Genomic DNA, 20,565 nt, shown 5'->3' on the forward strand with positions numbered 1-20,565 from the left:
TGAGAATGTTCTGCTTTGAAGCTTGGCCCGAGGCCCAGTGTGAGAAAGGGCTGTGAGGATATGAGGGTGCCTAGAGAGAGGTGGGCAGTGAACCCCGAGAGCCTTCCTAACCAGCCTCTCCAGAGGGCAGGAAGCTAAAAGTCATGTTCTCAGGAACCTCCTCACTTTCCCATGCCTCCCTTTGTCACTTGCTGGTGTAATTTTGGTGTGGTTGGGGGTAGGGCTAGTCTTTGTTTCCTTCACCTATGGGGCCTGTATGTCATGGTGTAGGGTCACGGTGCTTCTGAACTTGTTACGTGTTTCACGCTATTGTACATGCACCTTTACCTTTATCTTATAAGCTGTTGTGTGAGTTTCTGACTTTTTGAGACAGGATCTCAGGATGTTCTAGACTGGATGAGAGCGTCTCCCACAGGCCCAGTACATGTAGGGCCCCTTGGCTCACCCTTGATCATTTACTCGGCACTGAAGTTGGGAGCCCCAGCCAGGCGGAGCTCAGCTGTGATGTGGGGGAATGATGCTGGCGAACATGTTCCCAGATGCCGAGGACAGTCTGCTGTAGGCACTAACATTTGCTGTGTCTGCTTCAGACTCTGTTCTGCAGAATCTCACCCCTGTGTCTTCCAGCCTGCTCCTTTAGGATATTCCTTGTCATACATGAGAAAGAAGTTGCGTGTCATGTAAATTTGTTTATTTTTACTTTTCATTTCACATATATGTATATGGTATATACTTGTTGTGTGTGCTGGTCAGTTTTTATGTTAACTTGACACAAGCTAGAGTTTTCAGGGAAAAGATTTCTGTTGAGATAATGCCTCTTATCTGATTGGCCTATAGCAAGTCTATAGGGCATTTTCTTGATTAATACCGAAGGAGAGGGCCTGGCCCATTGTGGGAGGTGCCGTCCTGGGCAAGTGGCTCTGGTGAGTATGAGAAAGGTAGTGGAGCCAGCCAGAGAAAGCACGTCAGCAAACAGTGCTCCTCCGTGGTCTCTGGTTCAATTCCTGCCTGGAGTCCCTGCCGTGGCGTTCCCTCAGGGTGGACTGTAAGCTGTAAGACCACATGATTCAGAGCTTCTTGTCACCAAAGGAACAATGCAAAAGTCAGAGATTTCCTTTGGAGAATGCCTCTGAAGATTCCTCTTCAGGTCTCCCTGTGACATCCTGTCCAACATGACTGTCACGTGACTGTTATCCCTCTTAATAAAGTTCTCCTTTAGGTCTTAAAGAAAGACCTGTTTTTCCTGGGAGGCTCTGTCTTATTGTCCGTGATGTAATGGACTGACCTTTTGGTTTCTAATACTTTCCCATCCTGAGGCTTGATGAGGCTTCATTGATCACAGGGCCTTCTCTCCTAGTAAAGCTTGTTTCTGAGGGGTGATGTCATGCCCAGTCCCTTGCTGAACTAACCTCAGAACTCCTTTCTCTCCCCCTTAACAAATGGCTCGTGTGACATGCTGTGTACACATTGCTTTTTGCCATTACATTTAGCCACAGCTTCTAGGAATGAGCTTTCAGAGGCTGGCTGGTCTTGGGCACCCTGGCTTGACAGAGGCAGTACTTGTGCTCCCTGTGACCTGCTGACTCCCCCCTGAGCTCCAGAACTAAATGCTCAGCTAGCTTTCCTGTAGCCTGAGCGATGTGCTCAGAGTCCTTGAGAAGGAAGTGGCAGCTGAGGCTCTCTGCTTGATGCATGCGCAGACAAACTTGAGAGATCAAATCACTTGCAGGAAGGCTAGAGTACCCGAAGTCAATGAACAAGGTGTCAAAGAGGTCCAGAAACCACTTCCTGTGAGGAGCTGACCTAGCTGTGAGGTGAGGTCCTTCCCTCTGCTCACTGCCACCTCTCAGGGAGGCTCCTGCCCAGTTAGTACTCAAAAGGGCTCCACATTCCTGACTCTTCCTCCTGCTACCCTCCCGAATCACTTCCTGACCTGCTGGCACACTGTAGCTCATTCATAAAGTAAAAAGTAACCCCTTGGAGCCCGACCTTCACTTCTCTCAGGCAGCAATGGGCAGCATTCAGTAGCTCATCAAATCTGCACAGAATTGCAAGCGCCTCTAGGGCAGGCCACTGTCTGTCTGCCTCCTCCCTTCTCTGAGGAACCCTAGCTCCTTTACAGTAGCTGGCACACAGAGCCCACAGTAAATACAGGCTGTTGAGTTTTAGAGAGCAGAAAAACCGGGCATAGTGCACCTGGTCAAGGATAACAGCATTCCTTTGTCCCAAGAGCTGGTGGTGGGCTCCATGCTTCCTTCTATCTTTACAGACATTACTATGCCGGTTCCTGCGCAGGGCCATCTGACACTGCAGGAATCTCTAACTTGGTGCTCTAAGCTGCCTCTAAGAACTTAGGCACGGCTCACTCTACCACCCCTGCTGCTTCTGTCCTGGGTGGATACGACTGCCGCGGCTTGTTCCTTTCCTTCACGGCCTGGTACAAACATGGTTCCACAGCCCAGTAACTTATCAAACAGGCTTATATGTTAAATTCTCAATCCACAAACCCTCTACACAATAAGCTTACAACCATTGAAAAAAGATATAAACTGCACATCTTTATGAGATAGATAGACCCATAGAAACCCTTAGAAATAATAACAACCTCATCAAGCTAGAGATGCGCAGAGAGAAACACACATCAGCTTCCATATTACCTCTGGAATCTCTTTCTCCGTCAATCTCCACCTCCTACCTCCACCTACCTCTCTCCTGTCCAATCATGTACCGCCTTAACATAAACCTACAGTCCTCCACATAAGCAACTTGGCTCTGGGCTGTCAAGGCAAAGTTAAGCGGCTATGCATGCAGGATGGCATCTGTAGTTTTCTTTAGTCTGGCTAGGACCCTGGAGGGCCAGGTGACTCTGAAGTCTAGAGATTCTGTGTGGAAAGCGTTCTAGCTGTTCTGGGAGGGGCAATGCTATAGTTTGCACTGTATCTGGGATCCCAGCCCAGGCTTGGTGCCCATGACCTGGTAATGATGTGGTATTGCGTTGGTTAGGTTTGTTTTTTGTTTGTTTTCTGTTTTCAGCTTAACACAAGCCTATACATACCTGGTAAGAATAAATCTCAATTGAGGAATTGCCTCCATCTGGTTGGCTGGTTGGCATGTGTGTGGGAGCATTTTCTTGATTGGTAGTTGATAGGGGAGGTCCTAGCCCACTCTGAAAACCCACTAAGGGCCAGGGCTATATAGGAGCAGCCATGGAGAGCAACCAAGAAATGGATGTTCCTCTGTGGTTGCTGCTTCAGGCTCCTGTCTTGAGGTCCTGCTTTGGTTTCCCTTGATGATGGACAATCTTTCCTCCCCACATTGCTTTTGGTTATGTGTTGTCATAGCAACAAGAAACAAACTAGGGCAAGAATCTTTGCTTGTCTCCATTGGTGGACAGTTCTGATGGTGGGCTTCTTGGCTGAGTCTGGATGTTGCTACAACATCCTTCCATGCTGGGTATGAACACCGTGGACAGTGGAGACATATTTGTCGTTCCTGTGGGAGATGTAGTCTATCCCTGCACCAGAGATGGTTGTACTTCCAGTGTTCTCTCCTGTGGTTGAGGATGACCTCCCCTGCCCTGCCCCTGTCTGACTGGCTCTGCTGCCTGCAGCTGCAGGAGCTGCTGCTCTTCTGGCAGCCTCAGGGTTTCCTGGAAACCATGTCTTCCTGTGCCCAGAGCCAGCTCATTACCTGCCTCCTTGGCTCTAGGAGCGTGGCCATGTCTGGTTCCCAGTGGGCTTGTCATTTGACAAATGAGTTTTTCTCACTCTGAGCTAAGGGCTTGGGGTGGCGGGAAGGGGTGATTTAGCTCCTCAGAGAATGTTTCCAGGCTATGTAGCCTGGCTCCTCTAGCCTCTCTGTGCCAGTGAGAATGTCTGCTCCTGCCGGGCACAGGATCAGCTGTGATTACTTGTACCAGTTTCCAAGACTGGAAGTGTCAAGAATATGCCGTGTGCGTGGTAAGATGAAGCCAGATGCCCCCACCCCCACCCCCTTGAGAACCATCTTTTCTAGTTGTCTTTCTAGAGCCCCTTATGGTACACAGAGTGTCCCTGTGCATACTTTATTTTGAACAGCAAACTCTTTGAGGACACTTAGAGTACGAACACTTTGTCTTTACTGAATTTAGACTTTTAAAATAAAAGGAGGCAAAGAGACTTACAGACTTAGTTAATATTCCTGATACACTGAGTTATTGGTATGAAATACTGTTATGAACAAATCCTTCTAAGTATCACTGGTAAGAGGAAATTAGTGAATGCTTACCAATGTCTGATTATAAGCTTAGAAAACCAGTTGCCAGGGTTGGAGAGATGGCGCAGCTGTTAAGAGCACTGACTGCTCTTTCAGAGGTCCTGAGTTCAATTCCCAATAACCACATTACAGATGGCTCACAACCATCTGTAATGAGGTTAGATGACCTCTTCAGACTTCTATGTCTGAAGACAGCTACAGTGCACTCACATAAAATAAATACATCTTTTAAAAAAAGAAAAAGAAAACCAGCTGTCTTGCTGTACAATTGGTAAGGCATTGGAGAGGGTGGCGCACACTTCCAGTAACTTCTTCATGAGCTCAGAATGGGCTCTGTCCTGCATATGAGAGATGGCACACTCTGGTGACTCGGTGTGAAGGTTGAGGAAGATCTTAGGTTGAGTGTGAGCAATGCTTTATAAGTAACCGGTTCTGAGGTTTTAAGATGTGTTCCACTTATTGTCTGCTCCCTGAAAGTCACGCTCTTGCATTGGCTGAAGGCACTGTCTGGCCGGCTCATTGGCTGGCTGCCTTCAGTAACCAGCTACTTTACAGCCCTGGCTTCCTAGCTTTGGTGACAGTTCTTCCTGTAGCTGTTGAGGTGGGGAACCCTGAGCTCTGCAACCCTCAGCCAGGCTGGAGCCTGGGCTGGGCTGGGGCTGTGGTGTTCAGGCTTGATGCTGCTGAAGGGGAGCACAGTCTGCAGACCAGCTTCCTGCTCAGGAAACTCCGCATTTTGATTCACACTTGGCGTCTGTGGCTTGCTTCCTGCTGTGTCAGTACATCCTTGGAATATATTCATTTTTCTTTAAGTAGATTCATTACCTGAAATATTTAGTGGAGCTGGCTAAAAAACAGTACAGCTCTTGGAACAAATGTCCTGACAATCCGTTTGTCCTCAATAAATTTATTAATGCTGACTGGGTACAGTTGTTGCTGGGGAAGCTTGGGTGATGTGAGGCTGGGGCCGCCAAGTAAGCAGGCTGCGGACAGAACTTTGCTTCTCTGGGCTTGACTGTGGCTGAGGCAGGCTCTGCACTTGTGTATTCCATTCCCCCCACACACACTTGTGCACACACGTACACACACACACACACACGCCCCTTCCCTTTCCTCTTTAATAAATGTGGAGATGTCTGGCCCGTGAGAGCCCTCCTGTGCTTTCAGCACCATGTCTATTCCAGCCCCTGGTGATGGTTTGGAGGTGTGATGTGGGTGGGCTGGGAAGGCTGTCACATGAGTGATGCCTGGTCTCCGAGGAGAGAGACTGAGGAGGCCGGGATGTGGACAGGGACTAGATGTGAGGCTAAGGATGAGAGCAGCTTAGCAGCCCTGAGCTGGATGTGAATCCTTGGTCACCTCAGTGGCCACCACAAGGGTGTTGCCATTCCTGTATCACCCACAAAGGGACTCAGGCTCTTGCCCAAAGTGTTGTTTCTTCAGGTTACAAACCCATGTCCACGGCCTGGCATGGATGTAGCCAGCTGTTACAGGGCAGGGGACAGTCATAGCCAGTGAAGCCCCATGTGAGATGGCATGCAGGAGGGGCCTGAAGGATCATGGGAGGTGGTGTGAAAGCTGGAAAGGAAGGCTGGAGAGGGAGTTCTACACATGGGAAGAGCAAGTGGAGGTTTACAAGGTCATAAAGGGGAGGCTGATGGGACAGGATGAGGGTGAGGATTCAGTTTTTTCCAGTCCTACAAGCAGGTGTGAAGGGAACGTAGAACCACTAGTTTAGACCTTGCTGGGGGGGGGGTGGTTGGACCTGAGGGTAGTGAGCTTTGGAGGTTTTGAAGCTAAGAAGAAAAATATAAATCTCTGTTTGGAAATGATTATGAAGTCAGAGAGGATGAGGTTTGCTGGGGGAACCACAGAGCAGGGCCAGAGCTTACAAGACATGTGGGGGAGAGATGTAGTTGGGATTGGTGTTGAAAAGTAGCAAGCCATACACAGAAAAGACCGGAGAAAAGAGAGCATCCAGAAAAGGGATGGACTTTTGAAAGCAGCACTTTGGAAGCAAAAGGTCAAGAAAAGCTTCTATGGGCAGGTGCGGCCGCAGGAAGCCAACTTTAGGGAGCAAAAAGAACAAAAGTGGCAAAGACATTGGGTTTCCTGCTGTTTTGAAACAGGGTTTTATTCTGTAACTGGCCCGGCCTGGAACCCACTTTGTAGTTCAGGTTGGACCTGAATTTAGAGTAATCCTTCTGCCTCAGCCTCTGGAGTGTGAGAACTCATAGGAGTGAGCTACCACTCCAGGCTAAACTAAGCTAATTTTTTAGAAATGGAAAGTGGCCAAGGACAGGACATAAACATGAACTAAAAGAAATAATTTGGAGAGAAATAAGAATATTAGAAATCTAGAGGAAAAACATAAAAGCAGAAGCCACTGGCTGGGGACCAATGATCTAGGGCTGGGCACAATGACCGTAGGCCCTGGAGGTCCAGGGAGTGTGGTCACAGGATAAACCTGGGCAGAGTCATGGACCATGAGAAGGTAAGTGGAGTGGAGCTCACCTCCTCGTCCCCGGTGGTGCCCACACCTGACCTGTCTCCTGCTGGCATGGAAGCTTCTTGTCGTGAAGTTTGAAACTAGAATGCAACCCGAGAGCTAGATCCATTCCCTGTCTCTCCTTCCACATGTCCACTACTCCATTCCTAATAGTGGCCTTGCCAGCCTAGCTGCCTGGCTCTGCTCCTTAGTGCCTTCCCTACTTCCTTTGTCCTCAGTCACTCCCAGCATCCTCTTCTCTCCACCCTGTTTCTGTCTCCTGGGCTCACACATGCCCAGGCATCTGGAACTTGGAGAGAACTGATTGACTGACTGTTGGGGTTTTCCTGCTTCCCACTGCAGGTCATCTTCCATGATGTTGCTGTGCTGACAGACAAGCTCTTCCCCGTCGTGGAGGCCATGCAGAAGTACTTCAGTGCTGGCTCAGGGACCTACTACAGCGACTCCATCTTCTTCCTCTCAGTTGCCATGCATCAGATTATGCCCAAAGGTAACCTGGATGGCCAGGAGCAATGGCCCTGGGGTGTCAGGCTCTATGTACACTTCTGGGCTCTGGAAGGCTGAACCCCTATTTCTGAGGGAGGCAGAGGCCACAGCTTTGTCCCCTTGCTTGATCTCCAAGTCCTGTGAAGACACACAGACTAAGACTTGTCTTCTATTTACGGTTTATATAGTCACTCCAGTGCCAGAGCTAGAATTTGAAGTCATGGCGTCTGCTTCAGAACCCTGTCTCTCCAGAGAGCTAGATGAGAGCTTTATGGGAATGCCTAGTACAGATGTGGCTCCTGTTTCCTTAGAATCCAAGGTCATGTGCTGGCCCCTGCCGCCCGCTGTGTTCATGGCTCTAAGGGAACACAGGCCATCTGCGAGCTGCAGGAAGTGGAAGGAGCTCTTTTAAACCAAATACCCAGGGATTTTGGGGGGTTCTTTAGCCAAGTGTTAATGTGCTTCCAGAGATTTAGTCATGCATATACCTAAGAGCTACTTACTAAGAACAGTTGCTAGGAGTTACTGAATTTCTGTGGTCACAAAGAGAGCAAGCAGTGCTGTGCTTCCTGCAGCATCTGGGCTGTGCTTTGCCAGAAGTCTGGGTGCTGCATAAAGCATGGCCGTATTGCCGCTGTCCGTCCAGCTGAGCAGGTGGCTTGGAATGCCTGTACTTTTCCAAGGGACACTATGTTTCCAGATATCGGGGTGCTGTCCTGAGTTGATTCTTTTCCCTTGTTCTTTGTGTTTATGTGCGCATCATAGACATTAGGATGTACTTTGTTCTGTATAACTACGGTTTTCATACTGTTTTGGTTATTTAGTTTGTTTCTGGGCATTTTCCCCCTCCTTCAGAACAGTGAGAGTGGGGTGGGTGGGGCCCGGGAGGCAGGATTAAGTTTGTGGTCCCAGAGCCAGGTGAACGAACTTGGTGACCAGAGCTCCAAAGACGCCAGCTATGTTTCTGTGAACTGTCTGCTCTCCTTACTGCTTGTAGCATAAGGTTCCTCCATGTACCTAAAGAACTTTAAAAAAACATGTTTGTTTTTCTCTCTTTCTCAGGACCTAACCAGGGCCTCATGCATGCTAGGCAAATGCTCTGCCACTTGAGTTGCACCCTTTTCTGCTTGCTTGCTTTCTTTTTCTTTTTCTAAAAAGGATTTATTTAGTATATATGAGTACACTGTAGCTGTCTTCAGACACACCAGAAGAGGGCATCAAATCTCATTACAGATGGTTGTGAGCCACCATGCGGTTGCTGGAATTTGAACTCAGGACCTCTGGAAGAGCAGTCAGTGCTCTTAACCACTGAGCCATCTCTCCAGCCCTCTCTGCTTTTTTCATTTTAAAGGATTCATAAAATATCTGAGAACAATAATAAAATAGGAACGGTTTTATCTTTATGCCACATAAGATCAGCATTGCTAATTACTGCTATCTTCTGCTATTTCTCTGACATTTTAATGATTTGAACAAGGTAGGAGTTACACTTTGCATTCAGATTCTTCTGAGTCCTCTTGTATTTCAGGATATGAAACTGACTTTATTTCAACTCAGAGAACACACAAGCAAGCAACGGTATCAGCAAAGCCGTTAATATCACACTGCCACACCTTCCCAAGCTGTGCGTAATTAGTCTTTGAAGGTTTCCTGAGTTTCTGTTAGCTAGATGAAGCTTGGCTCACTTTACCACTTTGTCTCCTGTCCTGGGCTAGCTCAGTGCATCTCATTGGCTTTTTAATACTGTAAATTAGACTATAGCGGATGTCCACATGCAGAAAAATTATTTTTCTTTAAGACTGTTTCACACATCTCTTCAAATGTCTTCCCAAGGGTAGAGCCAAAGGTGATTTTATAAAGCCAGGTGTGTCAGCTCCCTGGCACCCCCAGTGTGGCCTGGCATGGGTAGTGTCTGTGATGCTGTCTAGCCCAAGGTGTCTGACCTCCTGTGGAGCAGTGTAGACTTGTAGTCAGCTGCTCTTCCACTTGACAAGGAAGATCTGCAGTGTCGTAGGTGAGCTGGGTCTCTACTGTACCGTTGTTCTAATGTCCAGACCTGAGCTCTAGTTCATCATTAGGCACACATTTTCTTTCTTATTGTGTAAGATGCTTTCAATGGTGACAAAACTAACACATGGACAGAAAGAGGGAAAAAAAGCCTAATTGGAGCTGCAAGGACTGAAGATCAGCTCCTTTGGGCTCGCCAGTGTCTCTGTCCTGTGTGACAAGGCTGTGAAGAGCTGTGAGCTCAGCGTTAGTGACATGCCAATGAAAGCACCTCTGGAGAGGATTAAAATCGGTTGTGGCAAAAGCAGCTGGTTAGGAGTCCCCCAAGCCCCTTGCCCCAAGCTTCGAACTCACAGAGCACTTAAAAAACTTCATGTGAGTTCCTAACTGTTTGCATGGAAGCCCGTGATCTGGTACCTCTAGATGATGATTGACATGTTATCTTCTGCCTGCCCCCTCCCACACACCCTTCTAGTGTGTATATGGCTTTGAATCCCACCAGCTGTGGGAATAGAAGCCCAGAGGCCTAGGACTGTATATATCTGTCCCTATGGTGTGTCCCTACGAGTTGAACCCATGATGCAACTGGGTTCCTTTGCTTTCTAGGCCCCATGTCTGTGAGGAGGACTGAGCCAGGCAGGTCTAAGTGGCTAGAAAAGGAGCTCATGTGTCACAGATTGTCCAGCTCAGGCTCTGGATCTGGTAGAGTTAGCTGCAAACCATAGCCTTGCATTTCACTAACTTAGTGACCTTGGGGAGTCACTAAGAGAAGCCACATGGGGCAGTGGTCTCCCTAGGCAGTGCTCTCTGCCAGTGGTCCTGATTTCTGTTCCCATGGTTTGTCTTGTGTTTCTTGTCATGTTCCTTAGAGTCATTAGGGTCTGATCTCTGGGCCTTTCTACTTCTTGAGGTACCTGTCACTACCCACACTAGCCACCCCAGCTCTTCCCATTCCTTCATTGTGACTACTCTCCCCTTTGGTCCCTCTCTGTCTCTCTCTTCACTCTCCTGACCCAGATTGCCTCATCTGTAGTATGTTAAAGTGCTCATCCCTGGGTGAGCGCCTCTACCTGGCTGTGCCTTGCCTCTTGGTGGGAGTCTATATAGAATATATGTTGTTCCTTCCTTCCTTCCTTCCTTCCTTCCTTCCTTCCTTCCTTCCTTCCTTCCTTCCTTTCTTTAGACCATCTGCCTGTCCTATCTAAATGGAAGCTCCACCAGGGCAGGAACTTGTGCATGTTCCCAATGTTGAGAACAATCCAGATATAGAGTAGGCACCCAGTAGGTATTTGCCAATCAAGTGAAGTAAACTTACATTAGGTATACATTGGGAAATACTTTGATAGCTTCGGCTATCTCCTGACCACTGTAGATGCATCCGGATATGCTAGCAGTACTGCAGAATCTGGATGGTCCTTGCAGGTGAGGCACAGCCAGAATTTTAATTTCTCAGCCCACCATTCTGTGAGGCCCCACTGGAGGAAACACTATGGAATTTGGGTTCTGGTGAAACTGGGAAGCCCCCAATTGCCAGTGTGAGCATGGTGTGAGGGAGGGCATTCTCACATTGGAGAGGGCAAAGGAACACCAGACACTGGCACCAGCCTGAGTGGAAACATCTGTGTGCATCACAACAGGGGCTGTGAACGTGGTCCACTGATTTCAGTGGAGGCGGTTTGCTGGCAACAGCTTGGAGCAAAGCAGAGCCATTTGGTGCCTCTTGCTCTGATGGGGCACAGCTGAGCAGGTTTCCATGCATACTAAAGATATTGATGTGGTGCAGTCCTCCTGTGTCAAGGCTGGAAGCTGGCCTCAGAGAGTGGAGTCTCTTGTCTTTAGTTCCTCCACAGGCTTCTGCTTCTGACCTTTCGAGGCTCCAGTGAGCGCTTATTAGCACCTTGAGGTTGACCAGTTGGTGGCACTGAGGCCAGTGCTGCTGAGTGCCCTTGGGGTTGGGAAGGGGAGAACCCAAGTGAGTGGTGTTCATGGCAGAAGGCCACATGAGCAGCTTCTGCTCTGTCTGGGCTTTGGAGGAAGCTGTGGGCTTATTTTCATGGAGAACAGGACCAGACACTGTCAGTTCAGTTAGTCTAAGGGCAAGCTTTGAGGAGTGGGGAGGCCGAGGCTGAGAGATTATACAACAGGGTCAGGACATGGTGCTGGATGGGCAGCCTGGGCTTACCCCCAATGGCCTCTTCAGACAGTGAGAAATTGTCACATCCTAATTTCTTCTGCTTTTATTTCTCCACCTTGTAAGACTTGCAAGACTTGCAAATGTTCTGATTCTCCTGCCCAGGGAAACCAGAGTTCCACTGCTCTGTTCCAGGAACTCAGGGGCCAGGATCGGTGACCCCTTCCCATTCCTGCCTCAATTCCTATGTGCAGTTCTTTTCCAACTACCCAACTGATGAAGAGTGTAAGGCCAGACCCCAGCCAATGGGGAAAAGGCAGATAACCACCTTCCTTAGAATGAAAACTGAGTATACTTCCTGTCTCCATGTGCTAGCTCTTCAAGCATACCTTGTTGACCCAGAGTAAAGTCTGCCTTGTCCAGACACTTCAGCTAAAGTAGTGGTCTCTTTATTTGTAACTCCAAACTTTATTTCTAACAAGATTATGATGAACTCCATTCTGCTAAGCGTGGTCACCACACACCTCTGGAATTGTTGGCTGTGTCTCTTTGTCTCTGTGCATTTTGAATACATGGGTCATACAGGTAGAATGTTGCAGGAATATGGTACCTCAGCTCCTCTTCTCTGGCCCCTTTTTCCTTCTGGTTTGTTTCTCCTGCCTTCCCACACTCATTATGTCTTCGAGATGCAATCATCCGTGCACTTTGCTGTTCTACTTTCCAGGCTGACACATCTTTTCTTTTTGTCTGGGTTCCTTCCTTCTGTCTGCCTTACCAACTTCTTGCCCTCCTCTGCCTGCCTGCTTAGTGCCTTCTGGAACAGAGCTCCCTGTGAGTCACATTCGCTTTGAGAGATAAATGGAAATGCCTTTACTACTGCACTGAGTTAGGTATAATAATGATTATAAGCAAGGTTGGGCCACTCCATGGGTAGCAAGAATAGTTTATTGGGGATTAAACCAAAGTTATCTCTTGGGGCATGGGGACAGAGGAAAGCAAAGAGGCAGAAAAGCAAGTGGATTTTATAGGATTCAACAGGGTGGGGTCTTTGAGCTGATGTAGGCTATTTGGATTGAGACTCAGAAACTATATGTTCTTCTCTGAGGTAGTTGACCTCTGGAGTGACTCCTTGAATCCAGTTTGTGCTGCGCACATTAGTAATGTGTGTGAGGCCACCACCTAAAGAAAACTGACTCTACCTACCCCCCAGAAGTCACTGAGTGTCATGGCTCCTCAGTTAGGGGTAGAGGCTATGAACTCCTCCCAGTTCCATGCTAGAATGTTGATTGGCTTGGTCTTGAGAAGATATTGTCCAGGCAACAAGAGCTGCTGTGAGTGCGTGAGTTCGAGTTTTGTCTTCTCCGGAATTCTGGTTTGCTCTGGCCCTCTCTGGCCTCTTTTCTGGATTTTTCTGCCCCCACTTCCACAGTGTTCCCTGGGTGCTGGGGAGGCTCATTTGTGGCTGAGTGTTCTACAGTCAGTTCTTGGTGCTTCGACCAGTTGTCAACATATGCATTAACTATCCCACTGCACAGAGAACCTTCCCTGATGCCTGAATCTGAGAGCTGCAGTACTGTCCCAGGAATTCAGAGGGCAGCATAATTAACGCTTTGTCCGTTTAACATAGCAATAGTAGTACTTCCACATGTTGGGTTGTGATCTTGGCTATGGGATCTTGCTCAGATTTGCCTTATCAGATGTTTCCTCCTGGGGAGTGGGCCTTAAAGCCAGCCTTAAGGCAGGGGTTACTCCCGTAACGTCTGCCATGATTGCCCCCATGCAAGTATCGCTATTGCAGTGCAGGGTACACAGCTGGGAAGACTTTGGTCACTTTTCTTCCTTTCGCAGTGGTGCTATGAAAGCAATATTCCTGGCTTTTTACATGAGTTCTGGGGATCAAATTCAGGTCTTCAAACTTAAGCAACAAGCACTTTACTGGCTGAGCTATCCTTCTATCCTCTGAGGCAGGGTCTCACTGTGTAACCATGGTTGGCCGGGAACTTGCTTTAAAGACTGGGCTGGCCTTGGATTCACAGGCATACACCTGCCTCTGTCTCTGGAGTGCTGGCATTGAAGGCATGCAACTCCACACCCAGCCTATTCCCTGCTTTAAAACAAAACAAAACATTTTATTTATGTGGTAAGGTTTGTCTATTGTGGGCTTTAGTCACAAACAGTCCCTGTGATGAGTCTGAATATTCACTGAGCTGATTTGGTGTTAGTGTAAAGTAAATGCTGTCTCATGTCTCTGGACCTTCAAAGAAGATTGTTATGGGAGGGGCTGTAACTGGAGCAGGGGCTACTCCGGGGACCAACTTGTTTGGGTGTGTGGTCCTCCCTGCCCTCTGTGATATTATTATTTCTATCCACATGTCTCTATTTTTCCCTTTCTGCTTAAAACATTTTTCTGTTTCCGAGAAACAAGTGGAGTGAGGTTTTGTTCATTGTGCTATTCACTGGTTCATTGTTCAATGTTCATTCCCTTAACAAGCCTCACTTCTTGGTATTTTCACTTCAGATCCTGGTAGAGAACCAATGGCCAGCCTATTTAAGTCCAAAGTGCAGATTTGTTTTTATTATGTCTTGTTGGTCCGGTCAGCTGGGACAGAGGAGGTGGACCCCGTGGGTGTGCTTCTCCAGCAGGAAGGTGGAGAGAAACCACCACTCTCTAACACACCAGCCATGGGAAGAACGGTGGGGAAAAGATGTGGACCAGATGTGGGTTTTACCTTCACGACTTCCATGTCTAGTGAGAGCATTAGAAGGAAGGGGAGGAAGGAGCAGGGCTGCCTGAGAAGTGCCATCCTCAAGGAATGTTATAGGCAGCCTCTGAGTTGGCCCCTGGTGACATCCCTTTCCTTTGTGCTGAGCTGGGCTTATTGGTTTGGCTCTGATGAATAGAATATGACAAGAGTAACAGCACCCCGTCTCCATGGTTGTTACAGAAAACTATGTCTTTCATCCTGGGAACTTTTTGTTTCTCCCTTGGAGCACTTGACTTCGAAGGACGCAGATGCTGTGTAATGAAGTGTGGAGGGAGGATCCTAACTGGCCAGTGGCCAGAGAGCATCTGAGGGCGACAACTGGTAGGTTGATGAGCCTGGGTGCTCATTTAGTCATGGCTGAGGCTGATTATATATTACTCCTGGGCCAGAGGCATCCAGCTGAGCTGGATCGAAACTAGGGCTCGAGTCTTACTCTGTGGAGATAATTCTACAGTAATGTGTAGTTTTACGAAGAAATACAGAGATCCTCTGCCTATTTTCCCAGTGGTAGCAGCCTGCAAGACTACAATAAACATGACACAGACATAAACAGGATGCAGACATCAGTGCCATCAAGCATGGGACATTTCCATTCCTGCAGGGGGATCGGGTGGGGGTTCCTCTGTATTCCCCTTGGTGATCTTAGCTCATGGCACTTACCACTTCACGTTACTATTTCTAGGCTCTTCTCATTGTAAGTGTGCTGTACGGGCCAAATTGTGTGTCATCATTGGGGTCTTCCTTCAACATAGTATACAGAGAATTCATCAAGTCATCGTGTGGTTCAGTAGTTCATGCTCAGTGTTTCCTGGTGAACTGTAGCTGAGTTTGCTTAACCATTCATCCGCCAAAGAACACCTGTCTGTCTTCGACTTTGAGTGATTGTGTACACATCTGTGTACAGGTCTTTACGTGAACGTAAGTTTTTATTTCTTTGGTACAAATGATCAGGACTGCGTTAGCTGGGCTCTGTGATACTTCCATGTTTTATCAGAAGTCAGTTTTCTCCAGGGTAGCTGTTTCACACCCTTGCCTCATAGTGGGAGTATGTGAGTGTCTCCCTTTCTTTTAATCTACAGGTTCTCTCACTGCTGCTGTTCTTTACCCACCTGCTGCCAATAGGACTTTGCTCCTGCTTATCTCTCATGAGTGACGTGATTTGTATGAAACCATTTAAAAAGCAGCCAGGGATTGTCTGTGCTACCTTTCTGTGGGTGTATTTGAAGATAGTGTTGCAGAGTCCTACAGAAAAGTACTGGAGGCACTTAGTAACTGTCTGCCCCACCTTCCCTGGCTTGGCTGGTCTTCAGGGCAGTAGGCCGTGAGCATTGCCACAGGTCAGGCATATCCAGTTTGGCTTTTGTTTTTGTTTTTGTTTGAGCCAGGCTCTTCCAGCACAAGTTGGCCCAGAACTCCTTCAGCCTGTACCTCCCAAGTGTTGGAATTACAGGTGTGTCACACCACACACAGTCAGGTTAGCTTTAAAAACAACATATGTGTAGGTTTGTGCACATGAGTGCAGGTGCCCACAAAGGCTGGAGAAGATCCTTCAGGATTTGGAGCTGCAGGCAGTTGTGAGTCATCTGACATGTTGCTGGGAATCAAACTTGAGTCCTCTGGAAGGACAGTATATGCTCTTGGCCTTTGAGCTGTACATCTCTCTAGCCTAGGTTTTACCTTTAAAAGATGCTATAGTGGTTTGAATATGCTTGGCCCATGGGAAGTAGCACTATTAGAAGGTGTGGCCTTGTCTGAAGTGTGCCACGGTGTAGGCAGGCTTTGAGGTCTCCTAGTGCTCAAGCTCTTTCCAGGGCAGAAGAGTCTCCTCCTGGCTGCCTTTGAATCAAGATGTTAGTTTCAGCACCATGTCTGCCTGTACACTGCTGATGATAATGCACTGAACCTCTGAAACTATAAACCTCTGTGCTGGGCTCCTTCCTAGTGTGCGTTGTTGACTCCTCGGGCCTGGTCTGAGCCCTCAAACCTCTCAGCCCTTCATTATTCACAGAATAATTGCAGACTCTGGTAATGAAGCAGATAGAATTCATCTCCAAGCAGCCATCCTGTATCAATTGGTTTTGATAGAGGTTTGTTCTTTCCTGTGTGCAAAATGCCAAACAATATTTACTTCCTAACTCAGAGTGGAGTTTTTTTTTTTTTTTTTTTTTTAGAGTTTGTCTGTATTTTCTGTAGCAAGCAGTTCTTAGGGGTAAGAGTGGGAACATTTTGTTCCTTGTGGTAAAAAATTCAGTACCTGAGTTAGCTACAAGAGCTGTGGGTGCAGTGTCCTTGTGAACAGAATGGACCTTTGCTCTTGTGACAGGGGTGTTAAGATTCTCTTATGTGTTACCCAGTGACTGAGAATTGGGGAAGAGTCTGTGTGTGTGTGTGTGTGTGTGTGTGTGTGTGTGTGTGTGTGAGTGTGTGTGACAGAGAGAGAGGGAGAGAGACTGTTTGCTGTTTGTCAGTGAGTGTGTACCTGCCTGTGTATGTGTATTTGTTTATGAGTGTGTATATATCTATGTGTATATGTCTATAAGTGTGTGTGTGTGTGCATGTCTGTGAGTGTGTCTGAGTGTATGTCTTTCTGTATGTGTGCATGCACATATGTATGTGGTTTAATGATATCTGACACACAAGTGTTTGATACTATGTAAGTGCATGTTTATGTTGCTCTTGCTAATGTGGTCCAAATGAAACTTTCCTGTATCTAGTGTCCTTACTCCCCGACACCTAGCAACTCTTTCCTACTCTTGGGTATAGCATGGCCTACAATGGCTCCCTTTCCTACTCTTGGGTATAGCATGGCCTACAATGGCTTCTGGTGCCCTTGGTCTTTCCAGCCTGGGCAACTTGCTTCTTTTCAACTCCTTGAATGTCAAGGAGGATGAACAGCAAGAGTTCTGTTTGCATGGCCGTTGTCCTTTGAGTTTACCCAGTACTTCTAGCTACTTATTCTTTTTATGAATTTCCATTGAAAGTTTGTGACTCCTGAGTTTGTCCCCCTTCTTTCCCAAACGTTCTTCCGGGGTGTGTTGTTGTTTTAATCAACAATTACTCCACACTCAGGAACTGCAGACAGAATTGGGTAAGTCTGATACACCCTATCTTCCCAAACCTCAGTTGAGTAGTTATTGGATTATCTTCTGTTGTGAGTTAGTCATCCTTCTGTGAGTCAGATTTTATGGATAAGGGAAAGCAGAGAGGGAAGCCTGTGATTAGTCTATAAGTAGCTCTTCTCTCCATTCTGTATAGATAATAGTGGGTGGATCCAGCATGGGAAACTGTGCTTGGCAAGTAGAGGAGATGCCTTGACATGGACCACTGGCTTCCCTAGAGTGTCAAGGATTTGTGTTGAGATGCAATGTGCTGGTGGCCCTCTTGAGCCGCACGTGTGTGACTCCTGAGTGCTGGTTTCCTTTGAAGACTCCCTAAAACAGTCTGAAATAACATTGCACTTTCATATCCCAGCAGAAAATGGAAGCTAGTGTTATTGTTTCAACTTAAAAGCTAATTGGACCCTGAAAGCAAGTTTCATGCCAAGACGTCTCGGAGATAGTTGCTGTGCTGCGTGGTCTCTGCCCTCAGAGGTTACCCTGAGATGATGCACCAGCACTGGCCTTAAAAAGGGACACACCAGTGCCTACGCCAAAGACGTGCTCTCTGCTAACTCTGTCTTCAATTATGCTGCTTTAAAGCATTTTCCCCATGGAGTGACAGTTAACGTCTTGCTTAGCTGGCAGTTATAGACTGTTTAGTCTCTCTCACCCAGTATCCATTCGTTACTTTGGCATTTTAGTTTCTGCAAAGCATTTTTAAAATAATTCTCATTTTCTTGTCTGATATGTCTGTTTAATTTAAATTTTTTTCGCATGTAGTTCAGCTCTAACTTTTAGTGTAATGATAAAATTATGCAACAAATTCGAGCATGTCTTTTGTGTGGCGTCACCAACTGAAGTCAAAGGCTTCATCCTTTTCACAGAACTTGCTTATGTGGTCTCTGGTTGCCCTTCGCTGTTGTGCCCCCGCTAAAAGCTGCTGTTTTATGGAGGAAGAGCCCTCAGAGGGATCTCTGTGTGCTAACGTTGCTGATCGAGGACTCATGGCCTGTGGCCATTGAGCATTCCCTCTGCTGTCCCCAACACCTGGGGGATTGCTGGTTTCTAGAACTGCTGTCTGGTAAAGTACTCCCTAGTCTCAGGTAAATTCACATCCAGTTAATCAAAAGTAAAGGAAACAAGTCTGTCTCCTCAGCACGGAGTGGACTGGAGGTCCAAGGGTCGTGTGTGACTAGTGGCTGCTGCGCTGGATGGTTTAGATGCTAGGCAGTCAGTGCTGTTAGAAGGCACTGGGTCTTCCTGGATGGCGTGGGAAGCCAGTACTTAGGTGCCCCTCCCAGCACTTCCACCTAGACTGCTTTATGGTAATTGGGGTTTAGCTTGCTGAAGACAGAAATTGAGGAAGGCAAACAGGTTACAGCCCTGGGCAGCCTTGAGGAAACCAAGCAAGGACACAGATTTTAGACACATTCTAGAATAGCCTGGTGAGGAAGGAAGGTCCTGTAGCTTGGAAGTCATGCCAAGTGTGCTGATGAGGTTTTATCAACTGACAGAGTCACTTGGGAAGAAGGAATGTTAGCTGAGGAAATGCCTCCATCAGATTGGGCATTTCCTTAATTGATGTAAGGGGTCTCAGCTCTCTGCAGGCAGTACAATACCTTACTGGGCTGGGGGTCCTGGGTTGTATAAGAAAGCAACTGAATAAGCTATGGAGAGCAAGCCAGTAAGCCACAGCTGTGTTCCTTCATGGTCTGTGCCTCAGCTCCTGTCTTAGCTTCCCCTCATGATGGGCTGTTACCTGCAAGCTAAAATAAGCCCTTTCCTTTCTGAGCTGCTTTTTGTTTGAGGTGTTTATCCCTGCAAAAGTAAAACAACTAGGTCTCCTGAGCCCAGGCTCCTAGAAGCTCCCTGGATGAATTCTGAACATCAGGACTCAGTCTGGGGCCTGGCAGGCATGATGCCTGAGAGGTTGGGTTAGCTGTGTGGGGAGGACAGGATCCTAGTGCAGGTTACCCTGGTGCACAGCTGCTCTGGAGAACTCTGCGGTGAATGGAAAAGATTGGCAGGAGAAGAGTCATTCAGTAGTTGGGACCTAGACACAAAAGCTTTTGTGATTCCTTTTTATTACCACACAAAGTAGCCTTTCCCAGGGATCTGAACCTTTTTTCAAGGAAAAAAAAAAAGGAACAAATAGGAAAAAGATGGGTTTTCATGTTTAAAAGCTGAAAGAGGCACTGTCCTGTGGAAAAATTTCGGTCATGTCTCTGTGGGATTCCTAGCAGGAACAATTCTAGCTGCCTGAGAGAGTCCAGCCAGGGAGGAAACCAAAATGGCTACCACCCTAGGAGATGGGGACCCAGAATCATCTTCACAGAAAATTTCAAGGCATGAATGTCTGGATAAAAATGCTAACAGGACATTCAGGAGAGCGGTAGACATGAACCCAGTGGACACTGAAGAGAAGCGCCGAGGTTGGTATTGGAGACCAAACATGGGACCGAGGCACAGCAGCTGCTAGATTGTTGTTTGTTTGTTTAAAATTAATTTTCAGATTGGGAGGTAACTCAGTAAAGTACTTGTTGCACAAGAATGAGGATCAGAGTTCTGTCTCTAGTATCCACGTTAAAACAGTGAAGTGTGTGTGTGTGTGTGTCTGTGTGTGTCTGTGTGTGTCTGTGTCTGTGTGTGTGGTCCTAGCACTGGCACCGGGAGGCTCTCGGGGCCTGCTGGCTAGTCTTGCTAAGCTGTTTTCATTGAGAGGCCCTGTGCTAAAGTACAAGGTGGAGGGCAGCCAAGAAAGATGCCTGACATCAACCCCTGGCTTGCACATGCGTGTGCGCACATGTGCACAGACACAAAAAGGTTCCAAAATCTAACATAAATTCCGTTTTTAAAAAATGACTTATTGAAGTACAGTTTATACACCGTGCATTTGCCCCTTGTAAATGTACAATTCAGTGACTTTAGATAAAGTGTATAGAACTGTACAACTGAACCACAGCTGGGTTTTTGAGCCTTTCCCTCATGCCAAGAAGTCACCACATGCTTCTCCATGGTCAGTCTCAGGTCCCACCTCACACATCCTGACATTACCTGGCTCTACAAATTTGCTTTTGTTGGCACTTCACAAAGTGGGTCTATATTATGTATAGATTATGTATAGTCTTTCCCATCTAGGTTCTCACCATACTTTTTTGGAGATCCCTTCGTGGTGTAGCTCGTATTTATTGGTGGCTCATTTTCTTTGAAGCTGTTGCATAGTTTTCTCCTTAGCGAATGTTCCAGATTTCGCTCATGTAATCATTATCAGGTGGACATTTTATGGCCATTTTGAATATTGAATTATAAATAGTC

At 47.3% G+C, this 20,565-nt stretch overlaps 1 protein-coding gene across 1 annotated transcript in view; it reads left to right on the forward strand.

Annotated features, from left to right (window-relative positions):
- The window catches only part of XXYLT1 (xyloside xylosyltransferase 1), a 104,995-nt gene that overhangs the window by 16,911 nt on the left and 67,519 nt on the right, over positions 1–20,565 (forward strand). Inside the window, exon 2 of the mRNA XM_080918880.1 lies at positions 7,106–7,253. Coding sequence (XP_080775006.1) covers positions 7,106–7,253 — 148 coding nt within the window. The remainder of the gene's footprint in view (positions 1–7,105; positions 7,254–20,565) is intronic.

Source organism: Micromys minutus (genome assembly GCF_963924665.1).
Source record: "Micromys minutus genome assembly, chromosome: 7".
NCBI classification, from domain to species: Eukaryota; Metazoa; Chordata; class Mammalia; order Rodentia; family Muridae; genus Micromys; species Micromys minutus.